This window comes from Pterocles gutturalis, unplaced genomic scaffold (genome assembly GCF_000699245.1).
Source record: "Pterocles gutturalis isolate BGI_N339 unplaced genomic scaffold, ASM69924v1 scaffold12186, whole genome shotgun sequence".
Taxonomy (NCBI): domain Eukaryota; kingdom Metazoa; phylum Chordata; class Aves; order Pterocliformes; family Pteroclidae; genus Pterocles; species Pterocles gutturalis.
This window is the reverse complement of record NW_010105634.1, coordinates 9,971-26,344: the sequence shown is the minus strand read 5'-3', so window position 1 is coordinate 26,344 and position 16,374 is coordinate 9,971. Positions and strand designations below refer to the sequence as shown.

The window sequence follows — 16,374 nt, the reverse complement described above, 5'->3', positions numbered from 1 at the left end:
TTTAACGGTTCTCTGCCAAAAGCAGCATTTTCCATGGTATTTTCAAGAGTAGTGTCTACCAACACCACTTAAGTCAAAGATGAAATCCATGCCACCATTCTGCAGATGCATTCAGAGTATTTTCTCCCATAAACAATTCAGGAGCACCCTGTGTGCTTTCATTAGCTTCTCTGTTATTGTTCAGTGAGCATTTTATAAATCACTCTCCTAGTTACTTTTATCACATACATGCCACCTTTTCCAGACAGCTGCCCCAGGAAACCAGGCACACTGAACTCTATCAGGAGAAAGCAAGATATCCTTATACAGGACAGCATTATATCCAGAGACAAAAGCGATGTTCAGTGATCAAACCAGTGAATGGCTAGCCACCACACAGAGCACAAATAGGGCTGGCAGAGCCACCAGGACGAATGACAATATATTAATGTCATATGCTCTATCTTTCTAGTGAGCTATACGTTCACTTCTATCACTGGCATTATCTTAATGTTTTACTACTGGATATTTGCATAGGTTGACTTTCAAATTCAAAAAGAGAGAGCCAAAGAAAGGGAGCCCTCTGTTTATAAGAGGTATTAAAAAAAACCAAACACACACACACACAAAAACCACAACAACAACAACATCAAAAACCACACCAAAAAAACCCCCAACCCACCCTCCCTCCATGTGACTCTTACTACCTTTGTTCCTGGTGGTAAACTGTCTCATTCCAAACTCACCTTGTTAGCCAGCATTTGCTGTTGAGCCTCAATTTGTTGCTGCTGGCGTGATGCCATTTCCTGAAGTTCAGCCAATGTCATATCCATCCTTGGAGCACTGACCTGTCAAAGAAAATCCAAAGCATGCTAAGCCTAGAATTTTTAGTTTGGCTGGTGTGCAGTTCAATAGAGCTACTGCAGAAAAGTATGTTAAAGGTCTTTAAAAAATAACAAGAAGTGAGTATCCAATAAAATAATTAGAAAAAAATGGCATATTTCCATGGTAAAAGAACAAATAGTTGTAAGCTCATACACGAGTAGCCCAATCTAGAAACACACAAGAGCTGACATCTCTTGAAACATTAATATTTTTAGCAAAACCTCAGTAGCATTTTAAAGAGGCGTTTCAGAGCCCTTTATAATTAAGCTCAGCGTGAATCAGCTTTGACTGACTGAGCCCAGAATGCTCAGCACACAGCAGGATGGATCTGTGGTCGTAGGTGTATTGTTGCAATTCAAAGCACTTCAACGTAAGTTGAAGTAAATGGAAAGTTTAAATATAGTGGGGGGAAAAAAACCCCACCACCCTCAAAGGTAGCACTATTATTACATTAGTTATCTGTTCACATGTTTTTTGAATCTAGATTCAATCTTATATCCAAAATTATATCTTCTGGAGCAATAATAAATGACAGTCAATTGATCCAATGCTGAAACACTAACTGGACTCAACTTAAAAACTGGAACCAAAGGATCTCTGACGCAAAACTGAACATGAAAATAATCTATGAGCTGAAGGAAAACAAGAGAACATTTTCTATGGAAGTAGAAAATAAAAAGTATGCTGAATTTGTATGCGTGATCTCAGAGCAGCAAACACAGATATGGCAGCCAATGGATCTCAGAGACGTCTTAAGAACTGAAATCAAAGGTGATAATTGTTAAAGGCTTTGTGTCTGTTTTAGAGCAGTCATTAGAAATCTCTCCAAAACAGTCTCTTAGTTTCCAGGGTAGGATTTGCACTAGTATCTCAAAGGAAGGGAAGCCTCCATTTTCACTATACTGGCCACTGCATCAAGCACTTACTCCATTCTCTATTCTTCGATCACCAGGCACTTTCACACCATTTCTTTTTAAGGCTGGATCTTGAGACCTTTGTCCAGTCCCTAGATAGAAATACAGAATAGTCAGAGATCGTAAGGTATTTTAGGATTTTTCTTATCCCTTCAGACACAGCATTCAATACAAAAGGAGAAACAGTACAATCATTTGGTTTAGCATCTGAACATCCATCCTTCCCGTGCTCTTACCACTAAGATAAACTTAACTGATGACACAAGATATTTTATTAAGAGTCTGCTGTTCAGTGTCAACATTTATTTTAAGATATAAGATTGATTGCTTAAAAACAGACAAACAAAAAAAGCTAAAACAACAGTAGGCTATTTCAACATTTCTCCCACAGTCAACACGCCCCTAGAAAATCTGTATTACAGATGAAGAGTCACAAAAATGTGTTCTGCAAATGACACAAGTATATCTGGTTAATTCACAGAGGCATTTGGGCCACAATGTCTTAAAACCAGCATCTAGATATTCTGGTGTGCCTTTGCCAGCTGTCTCACAGAGAATATGAATAACAATAGGTAAAGGTTAGTCACCTATCATGAAAGATGCGCAATTTAATCTACAGCTCATCATTTGCACATAAAGTTTTAAAGCGTAAATTTTTTTCCTTACTGGCAGTCACTGTGACAGTAAAGATGCTACTTAACTAGAATCCTACTTTAATGTTTCTGCCAAATTATATACAAATGGTGTTCAGATACCAAATACCAAGCTCACTCATTTCCCTCTAGGACATACATGTCCTACATGATGAAGCCAGACATCTATTAGCTTCTTGCCCACTGGATACCTATTTCAAGAGCATATACCTGCAAGACTAATGCAGAGCTCCTAACTATTCATTTGCTATTCCTCAAACATATTGCTTAGCAATGCTGTGGCCAATAAAACACCAATAACCCTTATACTATGAGCACCCTGGCCTTGAAAAATTACATCCTAAGCTGCATTATCCTTAGTAGACAGAGATGGCACAGCTTTAACTTTTCACGTGCTCATTCTATCATCATTACACATTTCAAACATCAAGATAGATTTAGCCATTTAAACATGTGCTGGGTACAATGCCACTTAACACAAATGCAGTATTCCCAATACCAAGGAAGATTACAAGGATGAAAACAGAAAAAGGGGAGGAAGAAGAATCTAGTAGACTGATTTAAAGGTAAAAGTTTTATGGATTCTACTGAAGAGATTAATATCAGATGCACAGAAAAACCTTGAAAAGCAAAGAGTAATTTTCGCTATAGGTCTCCCATTAGATTTATAATGCATCAATATTACGTTCTCAGAGAATGTGACTAGGCAGTTCATCTAATTCTATTCCTGAAGCTAATACAAATGTGTAGATTGTGGGAGAAACATCTTTTGCCAAGTATACTACGTTTATCACCCTGGTAAAGTATTATCCAGCTCAAACATCCTAAGCTTAAGTAATAAATTACATTACTGGATACAGTTTGGTTACTAGATTTAAAAGAAGATACCACGACAGATCTCTAGATATTTAGCCATGGCTAATATATTTAACACACGATGCCCTTGGACACTGTGGTAATGACCAGCTCTAGAAAACCTATGAAAGTTTCAATTTGGATTTAATAATCCTGGATCTGGCAAGAAAGGATGAAGTCTTTACTAAAATTAACATTTTTTCTGGTACTAGCATTCTCCATTCAAAATAAAATAACAAAAAGGGCTGCAACACCATACAGACTACCAACATCAACAAATAATATACACAAGCCATTTCCTTAACCTTGAGGAATGAAAGGAAACTTAGACAAATGAACCAGATGAGATCAACACCTACCTGCTTCCCGGCAGGGGGGGCGTTCATGCCGAAGAAAGAAACGAACCTCATTTCTCTGCATCCCAAAGCGCTGCAAAATATCCAGCATCCGTTCATTATCGGCTACGGGACGTTCTGAAAGGTAAAAAGACGGTTGACTATTACATCCCTACGTAGCTTAGGCACATATCAAAACAAACCAAAAGTATCTGTCCTTCATCTTTCACTTGAACACCTGTTATTACTCAGGTGCAGCGTGTGCACCTAGCCCTTGCCCTCACCTGAGGCTCTTCTGCCTTTCCCTCAGGAAGGCACCTTACCACTCCTCACTTCTGAAATTAAACCAACACCTCTGCAAAGCACATACAGCCCTTTAAAAGTTTGCCCTGAAGGGAGAAGCTGAGGGATCGTGCAGCCCAAGGGAACGCAAACAGGCAATTTAGAGCTTTTGGCTCTAGTCCCTTAGTTTTGCATTTGCAAATCACTCACTCACCGCTGCAGGAACCCTGCTGGTGTACCTTTTGCTCCACCGCTGTGGTACCTCAGACAAACTTATTTCTTAGTCATTCCCACCCCCTCCTCAAGGGCTCCTCTGCCCCAATTCCTACAGGGACTCATTTACTTTCTAATCCAACACGAATGAAGGGAGATGCAAAGATAAAACTCTCAGAGAAAAGGAATTCTTAGGGCTTCCTAAGGACTGCAATCAAATGCCAGGTTGCAGCGCTTGCATTCAAGGTCAGGCAGAAGCACTAAACACCCAGAAGAGGCTCCTAGGCAGTACCCAACGGGTCTGATCCTCAGCAAGCCACCACAGCTCCTGTCACTGCGAGTGTTCTCCTACAGCTCCTGTCAACCATAGATCCGACTCACTCTCTCGGACAGCAAATTTGATGAAGTTCAGATTACATGCGTTTCAAAAGCCACGCTTCTGATAAAGCTGGAAAAGCCAAACTGTTTGGGATTCATGGCTCAAAGGAAAGATGAGACGGTGAAACCAATTCCAGTAATACCTCCTTATTCTTTTCAGAAAGTTAAGATGAAGTTTCTTAAAAAGTTACATGCAAAAGGTCCACTGAATTTCTTTTCCTGCTCTTGTTACCAAGTTCAGGATTCAGTCACATCTCTAATGTTTCAGACTTACTCGTTGCCTTTTGATCTTACAAAAATCCATTGGGAGTCTGCATCTACTGCCTTCATTTACCAGTACTCCTCCCTTTCTATATTTACTGTTCTTCTGAATTTTACACACTTCACAGCTGGGCATTCACAGAGAGGATAGAATTTGAACTACTTATTGGCCTTTAAATCTTTATATAAAAGCAATTGCTTTTGTTATTCTAGAGATTTTACCACACATTTCTATGCCTATGTTAAAAGTGATGGCAAATATGTGGTCAGTATATTACAGCAGTCAACTTTATGTAGTCAGGATACTGTCATAGTATTCTGTGACATCGAAGACTCATGATCAGGTTAGATCCATTTGTGCTGGGTGCCAGACAAACAGAATATATTGCTCCTGGCCCGAGAAATAAGACAAGAAGACAAAGACTACAATTAAATACCGCCACTTCTGCACCAGTTTTGTTTTTCCTGACATTGCTTTTGCTGGATGTTTCCTTTCATTATTTAATGGGAGGAAAAGAAAAAAGAGGAAAGAAATCAGAGAGTAGTTCATTCATATTCAATTGAGAGTCTTTCAAAATCACTATCTTAATACAGAATAATAATTTCAAGGGAAAAATTTGTTGATGTTAACTATAAATGTTTTCAGTCTCATAAGAAGAGGAGCTACAAACATTTTCAGCATATGAAGAGCTCTTTTCAACATAAAAGTGTTCCTTTAAATGAAAATGCTGCAGCTGTGCTTAAGCAATCTAGGAAAGAAAATTTCTGGAGTCACTGTCAAAAGAGATTAGCTTTACAGAATAAGCAAGTAGGTCACTGTTACAGAAAAAGCAGTCTCTTGGCGGTTACTTGTCTAGACAGCTAAAAAAGCTCTTCATCTGCGAAACCTTAATTCAAGAAAAAAAGGCACAACTAAAAATCCAACAGTACCACTGTCAGATTTCCATCTTAAAGAACATACAGCAGGCTTATGAGACAGATTTCTAGCAGCTCAGCAATACTCAAACGGAAATTCTACAATCAAGGGAGATGCCCTTTACACAAGGATTCTGTCAATACCACTTGGTGACTTCAAAGGAAGGTCAAAGAGATTTTCAAATACCAAACAAAACTACATTTGGAAAGCTCAAAAAGAAAGGACAAATAATCAGGATTCACTTTTTTTAATTCCCTCTCTGTCCCATAAAGGGGGAGGGGAGGGCGGATCTTTATATGTGCACACACCATTTGACTGCTTTCCACAGTGGCCAAAGTAGTCAGTCGCCTGACAGAATTCTGGTAATAAGAAGAAAGTTTGCTGTGATACTCATCAGATTTCAAGCAAAACTGGGAGGACAGCGAGAGTAGTAAATTTGCCCCTTCAGAGAGCAGAGTGCCTCAAGCGCACTTGCAACAATCTTTCAAAGTACACTAAATAAGGTCTGACAACAGAAGCTAAAATTCCTGAGCAAGCATCAGAAAAAAGAGAGACAAGCGATCCAAGAGGGATCTCAGTAACCGAAGTCTGAGAAGTCAGTTTCCAACATAAATCTATTGTTTCTACCCCAGAAGGTTAGCTGCCCTACACCATGTTTGTTTTAAAATAAAGTTTAATTTGCTTAGTGTAAAATGCAAACAATATAGAAGTCGTGGTGTATCTCGGCAAAACAAGATAGCAAACTTTGCTGACATCTGAAATGAGATTAGGTAAAAGCTGAAGTATTTCTCTCCTTCAGCACCCCTCCCCCACCCCCCCAAAAAAACCCACACACAAAAAAAACCCCAAGATATACATGAAAACATAACTTGCAAATGGTTGCTACTGGATGATATACAGATGCTTAAGAAAAGACATTTTATCCAAAGCAATGTTCATGTCCTTCACCCAGTACTCAAGTCTTTTAACATTACATGATTTGAGACTACTGCATTTTTTGTTACCAAGTACAATTTGAAACTGTATACAGTTTTACACACACACCAGTGTTTGTATTAGAGGTAAATAACTAGTAAATATGACAAGGTCAGTGAAGGGAACAAGAATAACTTGGTTTCTCAAACAATTGTCAAGGTTCACTGTATAAATGGATGACACTTTTTGGTCTTATGACAATAGCTGCACAAGTAACATTTAGATATCTGTTCTCATGGTATCTTGCAACATCTTTGCAAAGAAGAAAAAACACTCTGCTTTGTTTTATGTTTCTGTACCCCAACTGACCACATATGTAAAACCCTCTTCCACAGGCTTAAAAGGACAGGGGACAGTCAAAAGCAGTTTCTGCATCCTCCCTCCCATCCACCACACACCTTCTTCAGAGCCCTTCACATCAGTTAACTCCTTACCACTTCTGGTAACAGTCCTTCCCTTCCAAACTCAATTAACACAATCAGGAACAACAAAGGTGCCATCAGAAAAAGGAAGTAAGTCTTCCTTTGCCACTGCAAGGGAAAATGGCTATAGGGTTGAAGAGATTATTCTGACTGGGTCACAGAACTACTGATACTACTTCAAAAACCCCACTCAGGCCACTGGGATCCCACTGTGGAGAGAAGAAGGAAGAGAAAACAACTCCCCCACACCCTTCAGAGACTCATTTGAATCAGAGAAGGGCTGCATACACTTGAGTCCTCTTCTTTTGCTTTTAACTCATTTTTGCATGTGTGTTTCTATAGACACATTATCGTACAGCAGGTCTGATGAAGAGATTAACAAAAACTGTCAGGCAGAAAACCCTCTGGGACAGGACCACGTCTGTCAGGTCTCTGTGTGCTACCTTATAAGCAGCAGTGACTGCCCAGTAATTCACAAAGAGCAAGGCTAACCTACCTGAGCCACACCACACTTCAGCCAGGTGGCACTCGCTCTCGCCAGGCTCCTTGCACAGCTCCACCACATCTCTGCAGGTTGTTTCGGGGGTGACTGGCACCTCGGTGAAGTGCTGCTCGTTGTTACTGAGGTACACTGTTAGAAACATCTGGAAAAGACAAAGGCAACAGCACACGGTTACTTTATAACGCAAAGCCAGACTGCACAGTGGAGTCACAGCCCTCTCATTAAATGCATTCTCTTCAACACAATTGTATCATTTGCTACTAACTACTGTGCATACAGGATTTTGAAACAAAACCAAAATTTATTTTTAAGGTACAAGCAAGTGAGACACTATGGAATCTCAACTAAATTCAGCTCAACTAAATCACATTGCTGGAGGATTGTTTGGTTTTAAACCTGGACCTACTGCTCCTTCCTTCTCTCTTAAGGCAATGTGTCGGAACTTCCCCCACCTTACTACACATATATACTGCACCCATTTGACACAGCACAAGAAACAGTCAGCTACAGTTCAGAAATATTCTTTAGAGTGAAAAACAATGGCAACTACATCTGTAAAAAAAAAAAAGCCCCGAGCTTACTACACAGGCAGTGAAGTGGAAACATAATTTGCATTTCCATAATGCATTTCATCGTAACTTCAACCTATACCAAGGTTTCTTAGAAACACATGTTGACTTGCTACACCCTTAGTCTCAGTCTGAATACAAGATGTGTCCTCCCCCCCACCCAACACCATTCACAGGAAAGCAATAATATTTTACTTGGTTTCCTCTTCACAGCTGCAGAAGGATCCTTGATCTTTGGTTATTACTCTGTATAAACACATCACATAGCTAGATGTTAGTCTTGCTCACGTCCTTCCTGCTACAACTAGAAACTGAGCACTTTAAATATTAGTTGCCTTATTTAATATTTGATAGAAAATATTGATGATTACTGCCTTTGAACACCACCTCACTGTACGTTATTAATATTAAACTGCTATCAAAGTTTAGCTGCTAGCTAAAAATTAATGTCAATTCTCTTTTGAGACCTCTTCTCAACTTCAGTATCAACTGGCTGGTAGTTGCGTGACTTCCAGCAACACAAAAATCAGTCAAGTATCTCCAGAAAGCAATTACTCCAGTAAGCATTTCAAGCAACAGAAACCTGATCAATAGGCTACACAATTCAGTATTTTTCATACAGCTGGAAAAGCTGTTTGTGCAGCAGAAGACACAAATCCCTGCCTGTCCTCGTTTTTGAAAGAGTAAAAGGGGTAAATATCCTTACAAACAACAGTTCAAAGGTCAAAAAAAAAAAAAAAAAAAAAAAGAGTCCTAATCAAACAAGGCAAGAGAGAGATATAAATATCTTTCTAAAATTTTTTAAAAAAAAAAAAAAAAAAAAAAAAAAAAGACCACAAGCATTACTTCTGTGATTTTGTGTGAATACTCTGGAAGGAGTACTTTTGATGCCACTGCAAAGTGAGATTTAGGCCCATCTTCACAGTTTTAGGAACCCCCTCTTGGGGACTCTCCTGGAATACAACCAGGCACACGCACATCCCTGATGTCTCCAAAGCCTTTCCAGGACTCTTCCAAGTGCCTAGATCCCCTCCACCCCTATCAGAGAAGCTGCCTTTATCCTTTTAAAGACTTCTGCGAAAGCACTCCACACTCAGCACGTCTTGTTATAGAGAGTATTTGTCCCACTTGTGGCACTATAAACACTTGCAATTAGTATTTCACGCCCTGGCACCACACCAGACTTCGCACCAAGGGCACGTAGAACTTCTGATCTCTGGTTTTGCCCAGCTCTCCAAGACAACTGTTTTTGACAGATTCCTAAAGACCTTCTAGAAATACACATAGAGCAGAAAAAGTCTGCTGAAAGAGAGCTCAAAAGTGCCCGTAATCCTTGGGAAAATGTTCAGATCCTTCAACCATTTCCTTCTCACATCATGGCAAAAAAAAAAACCCCAAGCAAACACCTGGAGCTTGTAAGGCGAGAAATTGAGAGAATGTGGAAAATGCAAAGGCAGCAACAAAATTCCAGTTACTGACCAACAGAAGCCAGTGAATCCCGTGGAGGGCGGGCAGGCAGATGGAGCGGGACATGCGGCACTTGAAGATTATAGCTTGAATCAAGGCTGCTGCTCACTCCACAGTTTTGCTCCGGGAGGGAGCATCCTGCCCACTGGCCGGGCTCACAGCTGCTCGCCCACGGGTGGCAGGGAATTTGTTGTAACACTGCTCCCTCTCCAGTATGCCTTGTGTGGGCCAGAGCTGCGTGGGAGGCAGTCAGGCAGGATCACCTTACCACATACATCTATTATATAGCAAAGACTGTGATGCTGTTTACAGCCTAGCGCGCTGAAGCACTGACCTAAATTAAGAGACAAAGCTTTCCAAGCAGGAGCTCTGATACTCGGCTTTAATCTTTCATCACTGAACATGCTATCTTTTAGATGCAGTGTTTCTAGAGGAGGCTCACAGCAAGGGACGCCACGTGCAACCAAGAACACCACTCAATCACAAAAATTGGGACAGAAAAGAATAAAATAAAGACGCTCCCAAATACCTTTCAAGCAGGGTTATGTAGGTACGTAAAACACATCACACTTCACATTTTGTGCTGTACAGCCTTGTATCCACAACAACACTGAATCTCGCAGACTGTGTATCTGCAGTAACATTTGTCAGTTTTAAAAGATGAGCTCACAGATGGGAATTAAGAGAAAATTATAAAAAACATGGCATGATACACAAAGCAGACCTAATTTGACCCTAGCAGGGCTGTTCTCTCTTCAGTGTGCCTGTTTATATCTAGTTGTTAATCCTGAGGATTTACCAACACAGACAACGACACAGGAAGGATCACGAGTTGCCATTTGTATCCACAACGCTCAGGATAATTACTAATACATTAAGCCAAGAGTGCTCAAACCTGGTGCGTGGGGGCCATTTCTGAGGCTTGGTAGTGCGTGCATTATCTCTAGCCCATGTAGTCTAGGAACTGGGGGTGGGGAGAAGCAGTGATTGCTGTGCAGCAGCAAAAAACAAAGGAAACCCAAACACTCTCATAACAACTAGTTCAGAAGTTTGAATCCTGTAGATTGCACCAAGCTAGAGCATAAAGCAGTCTTTTGCTCCTCCCTGAAACCAAAGATGTTAAGACAATTATACATAGGCATCCAGGAATTAAGACAGAAGGAAACAAGAAAAAAAACATGCAAAAAATTCCATTTCAAGGTAGGCATAAGTGAAAGACTTGAGGGAAAAAAAAAACACAAAACAAAACAGGAAGACAAATCTCAGTCAGACCTCACATTTCTTTTAAAAACAGCATCCAGGCAAATACCGAAATATCTGACAATTCCACGCAGCCTTGGATCAGGGTTTTTTCCTCTCTTAGACTTTTAGAGCTTTTAGAGTTTTAAGAATACCCAGCATACAGGCTGAGAACTTTTGAACAGGAGTCAGGTTCCTAACTAAAGATTTCCCCCTCATTCCTAAAGATGTACTCCATTTATAGGTACTGAAAAGCTTTAAAATGTAAAAGCATTCCAGTCCTGTGGCACACCTGCAAGAAAGCAGGGATGTGTTGTGTACCTACTGAAGCAGTCCCTTTTAAAACCACATCACAGATTTCAGCTGACTCTGCTACAGCTTAGAAAATAGAAGTTTGCAGCTATGGAGCCACCAAATGAGGCAGTTCGATCGGATGCACCAAGGGCAAAGGGATAACCAAGGACACATGACCTAAGGCAAGAGACAGTTTTTGCAAGAAATTACTCTGACGTACAACTTAAAACAACTGAATGGCAAAACAGAGCGAGTACCAAACATAAGGAAGGACTTTAAGCCCCAAAAAAGCATGCTGCTTGAGACATGGATCTAAGAAAATCCAAACTGGTTATGAGTTACAATTTTGAGTCCTCTCAGCATGAAATATATAATTTTGTTCCAACCCATATTACTTATACATCACCTCCAACTACAGACACTAAGTCTGGACTGTAACACACCCAGGAACAGGAAGAGAATGTATTAAGAAAAGCAACCAAAAAGGAGAGGAGAGAAGACGGCATCAATTAAAGTAACTCACACCCCACTTTATAATCCTCCATCTCTCTTCTGCACATCAGTCCCAAATAGCCTTTCAGTCGCCTGCAAATGTGACCCATTTGTTAAGCTCACCAACAGGATTGTTTCATACAATTGCACTGATATTAAATACAACATAACAGGTCTCAACATCTGCAAATAAGTTTTCAACTGAAAGCAAAATATTTGAGAATGGCTAGCTCTACAAAAGTGCTAGGCTAGGACCACACCACATTATGCCTCCTCCTCTGTCATATTAAAAAAAAAAAAAAAAAAACAAACCACACCACACCAGCTTCCAAACCTGTTTGGAATACAAACCTGAGCAAACACATGCCTTATAATTTACATCTATCCAACGAGATATCATTTCATATCAAAGACCTCATTATCAATCTTCTCCTTACATCAGAAGACCTCAATTATTGATTAAAATGGGGAAGAAACAGAAATGCAATTTACTTTTCAGCTTTGATGGTATTTCTGTAAGGATCAGACTTCTCTTACTCCTTACCTATAAAATCGGTAACACAAATCTTAGGTATGAAATGGCTCTAAAACTGGACGTTTTCTCATTAATGTACTAATAATACTCAATTATTCAGGATTCAGGTAACCAAGGAAAAACTCCATTATTGTGCATGATGCAGATTAAAAGATAAGGACTTTGTTAATTCCTGAAACTACTTGAATTTAAAGGATGAACATGCTTGCTCCCTCTCCCTCCACAGTTTCTAGTGAAAGATCTAATTCAGACCATAAAATTTTAACAACCAACAATCTGCCAGGGCAAAACTCACTCCCTTATAAAATATTATAATCAAGTAGGGAATTTATTAAAAATACTAACTTAACCCTGGTTTTCACTATTTGCTGAATTCCTTACTTTATAGAGTCATTTTCTGCACAGCATGCAATATACAATATAAACTGTGGTATGTATTCACATGGTATTTTCCATCTTCAAAGCATTTTACGACCAGGAAGTCATGACACAAGCAAGCCGTTTCCTACTTTACAGGCAGGGAAACTGAGGCATACAGCAAGGCAATGACAGAAACAAGAACATTAGTTGGTAGCCAAACAAGCAGGCTCCCTCTGGAAATCATGATTCATTGCATTACCTTACACAGAGCTGATAATATAATTCTGTACCACATACCACACTCTCCGCATTTTAGACTGAAACCTCATACCCTTGAACAGTAGTGTTGGGGGGGTTTATATTTCCATAACGCAGCTAAGTAATGGTCTTAGCTTGTATAACTGATTTTCTTCGCTCTCACTTTTAAGGAGGCATTCAAAGTCACTCTTAAGGTTGACAACTTAATGCTTTGCTGCAATATGCCCTCCATTGTTACCGAGTTATAGGTATTATATTACACTGCAAATGTTTCAACAGAGACAACATACCTTCCTACAACATGGAGAGCTGATGTGCTGTATAAACAAGCCTCCAAAAAGGAGCTCATAGCACACCCTTCAATGACTTTTATAGACGGTGTGGTCACACAGCAGCAACATACATCAATACAGAAAATATTTCACAAGTATGTGAAATAGCTTTTTTTAAAACACTGTGTGGGATGGAAAATAATTCCAATGATATAATTCAAATCCTGAACTAAAATATATTTTTAGAAGTTAATTTTAGTAAGCTGAAAAACTAGCAACATAAAATTGTTAGAATCAGTAGATTAAACATCAAATGTCAAGTACAGATGACAGAAATGAGAAATAACTGCTTCCACCCACAGACCTGATACCCACAGTCTTAACCACAAATGAGTCTTTCCTGATAAATATAAAATCCCTCCAAACAGAGTTTTAAATTGAAGCCTTGCATCTTACCTAGTGTGAACACTGACGCTTCATCTTCCCAGATAGCTGTGAAAAAAATCAGCAGCTAAAATTGATATTTTTGCTGACTTGATGCAACTTTCTAAACAACAGAAAACAGCCTGCACAATAGCACATTCCCCTGTTCTGATAAGCAGCATTGTGAGCTGGTGTATTGTTACAGCTCTCCATTTAATCCAAACTATATCTCAGTAATAAAGTAACTCAGTGATTCTTTCACGTCAAGTTCCTCAGAACCCTAAAACAGTCCTTCAGCAGGCAACATGCTCTCTTATCATACCTGAAGATTAAGGTAAGCAAAGATTAGAACAGACTTACTAGAAGACAGGCACACAGGATGATTACTATCCCTGATCCTTTTCATACTCAGCTGTTCCGTAAAGCTAGGTTCAACACAAACGCAGCGTAAAGTTCAATATTTGCCTATAGCCACACCCAAATGCACAGAGTTAGGTTCTTGCCGTCTCACCCACCGTACACACTACTCCATTTATATTGTACTGGCTTTTGGCCATAAATATGAGAAAGGAAGTTATGATGAAAGGTAGGTGGAGTACAGTAGGAAGCACTGTGGGATTGTTCAGATTATTCCCAGTCTATATAAAGAACAGCCCTTTTCCCTTTCAATTGTATCACAGGGGAAAACAAGACTCAGCCTTTACTCTCACAGGCACGGTAGTTTCTGTAGTTTCTGTTTGTGTAGATTATTTAAAGGCAAGTTGTTTATTATATATTAGTATTTTACCTTTGGTAAAAATGTCAGTTTTTTCCGTGACTTAAAACACAACAAACATCCATGTGCACTTCGAGGGGATGGCGGAAAAACACTTAGAAACAGCAAAGAGGAAGCTTTCCCCTCCCCTTCCATTTTTCTTCCCTCTTATCCTTAAGTTAGAGAGAACAGAACAAGTCATCTGCTTTTGGCATACACTAGTTAAACTGGGCAAACGCTATAGCACTAACACCACATTACATCTCACTATCAGGCATGCATCTGAATCATCCTTAGGGGAATCTTAAGAGCTGCAAGGAAGGCAGTCTGAGCTCCAGCCAAGTGTTGTTACCATCTGGAACAACGGACATAGGTTCGCAACCCTCCTGCTTCGTGGACCGCAACCTCAAAGACAGAACTCCATGATTCAGCTCAGACTTACAAATGAGGAAGACGGCATTACAATCTAGCTGTCAAACTTCACAGAAAATCATAATCATCTTAGTTCAGCTATTTTGATCATGTGAAATCTGTCAGGCACAGCTCAGGACTGGTAAATACAGGATTCCTAACCTACATCCCACCTCTTTACTCAGTAGAGTATTATGCACAAGGTCATTAAGCAGAGAGCTTTCCAAACAAAGCCTTTTACTTTGAACCCAAGTTACATTTTCCAATTTGACTTTTTTTCTTCAGTCATTCTCATATACGACAAGAGAGCAAAAGTTCTCCCATAAGCCAGACATCAGAAAGGGCTATGCAAATGAAGCTCACTATTTTGGATGAACACTAAGCACAGGAGCAACACACTCCACGTTCCTTAGTTGAGCTACCACTTATCACTGAAGGCAAGAATGTCTCAAATCAAGTGTGGCTTTTAAAGCCACTTGTACTTCAGCACCAAAGGCATTTATTGCAACATCAGCATTAAGCAGAACAAAATGTTCTAAAATATATGGGCCAGTTTGTTTGTTTTTTAAGATAAATAAACTAAATTGGTTTCAGTAACATAGGTAGGAAACCGCAGCCTTCTACTGAGCACCCACATTTGCCAACACATCATGTACAGCTCATTCTGCTCAGACCTGAATCCACACTCAGATTTGCACCAGTTAAACAACTGCTGGAATTCAGGGTAAACAAAACCTGAATACATTCTTCTTATTGTACCACAGGGCAGCACCTTCACAAATCTCTTCCCATGTCCATCTGTGACGTTCCTCTCCTCCACACATTCCTCCACCCAGTAACTCCTTCCCTTTCTCCCCAGATCCTTCCTTGTGGCTCCTTAGAGCCATCACTTTCGCACTCTTGGACACTTCACCGAAACGTGTTGACTGACAGAAAAACAAGCCTACACACAGTGTTTGGACTCGTACTGTTGGTGTCCTACTTGGAGGTTGCTCCTCCTCCTCCTGGAGTCAGAGAAGGAGAACTGTGTCCTCGGAGGCTTGCCCCTTCAGGCAGACTCTACCTCATCTTCTGCATTCAGCACTGAGTTACGAATACTTCGTACACAAGGAGAAAGCAATTAATATTATTCTCAGGCAGATAAAAAAAATGATACCATATAATTCTTACAATAAGTACTATGGTCTAGAAAAGGATAACAGTAACTCATACAACATAACCACAGGGGTTTGCAGTTGCTCCTCCTCCCAGTCTTCAGTATCACAACACACACTGCACCTAACGAGAGCCTACAGCCAAGGCAACATCCAAGCATAATGAGTGGGGTTACGAACTCAAGCTTAAGCCTGAATCACCTCAATTTTCTGTACTTGCGTCAAACCCAGAGGCAGTCTTTGTACTAAAAAAAAAAAATAAATAACTAAATAAAGGAAAATAAAAAAGAAACTAAGCTGCTCTTGCTGCTGTAGAGCTTTGCATGCCCCCCGATTGGGAATAAGTGTTACTGTTCTCTTAGCCTCCTAGACAGCTAGAGGCCAATAAAAAGCCATACCAAGTGCTGCCTGTTGAGAATTAAATCTCTCAAAATAGTCCTTTCAGATGCATGTATATTCTTACAATGAAAATAAAGCCTAGAATTTTTCCTGGTAATCAAAAAAGATTTTGTACAAGCCAAGACCCTTCACAGAGAAAAGCAAAGCTACACCTGCATCAGAGATGAAAGCGTATTT

At 39.9% G+C, this 16,374-nt stretch overlaps 1 protein-coding gene across 1 annotated transcript in view; it reads right to left on the bottom strand.

The window, feature by feature from the left end:
* The window catches only part of TP53BP2 (tumor protein p53 binding protein 2), a 32,860-nt gene extending 20,005 nt beyond the window's left edge, over positions 1 to 12,855 (bottom strand). Inside the window, exons 1-5 of the mRNA XM_010087473.1 lie at positions 12,829 to 12,855; positions 7,565 to 7,712; positions 3,646 to 3,759; positions 1,791 to 1,870; positions 726 to 827 (exon numbers count right to left, since the gene is read on the bottom strand). Of these exons, the coding sequence (XP_010085775.1) occupies positions 726 to 827; positions 1,791 to 1,870; positions 3,646 to 3,759; positions 7,565 to 7,712; positions 12,829 to 12,855 (471 nt within the window). The remainder of the gene's footprint in view (positions 1 to 725; positions 828 to 1,790; positions 1,871 to 3,645; positions 3,760 to 7,564; positions 7,713 to 12,828) is intronic.
* Between the last annotated feature and the right edge of the window lie 3,519 nt (positions 12,856 to 16,374).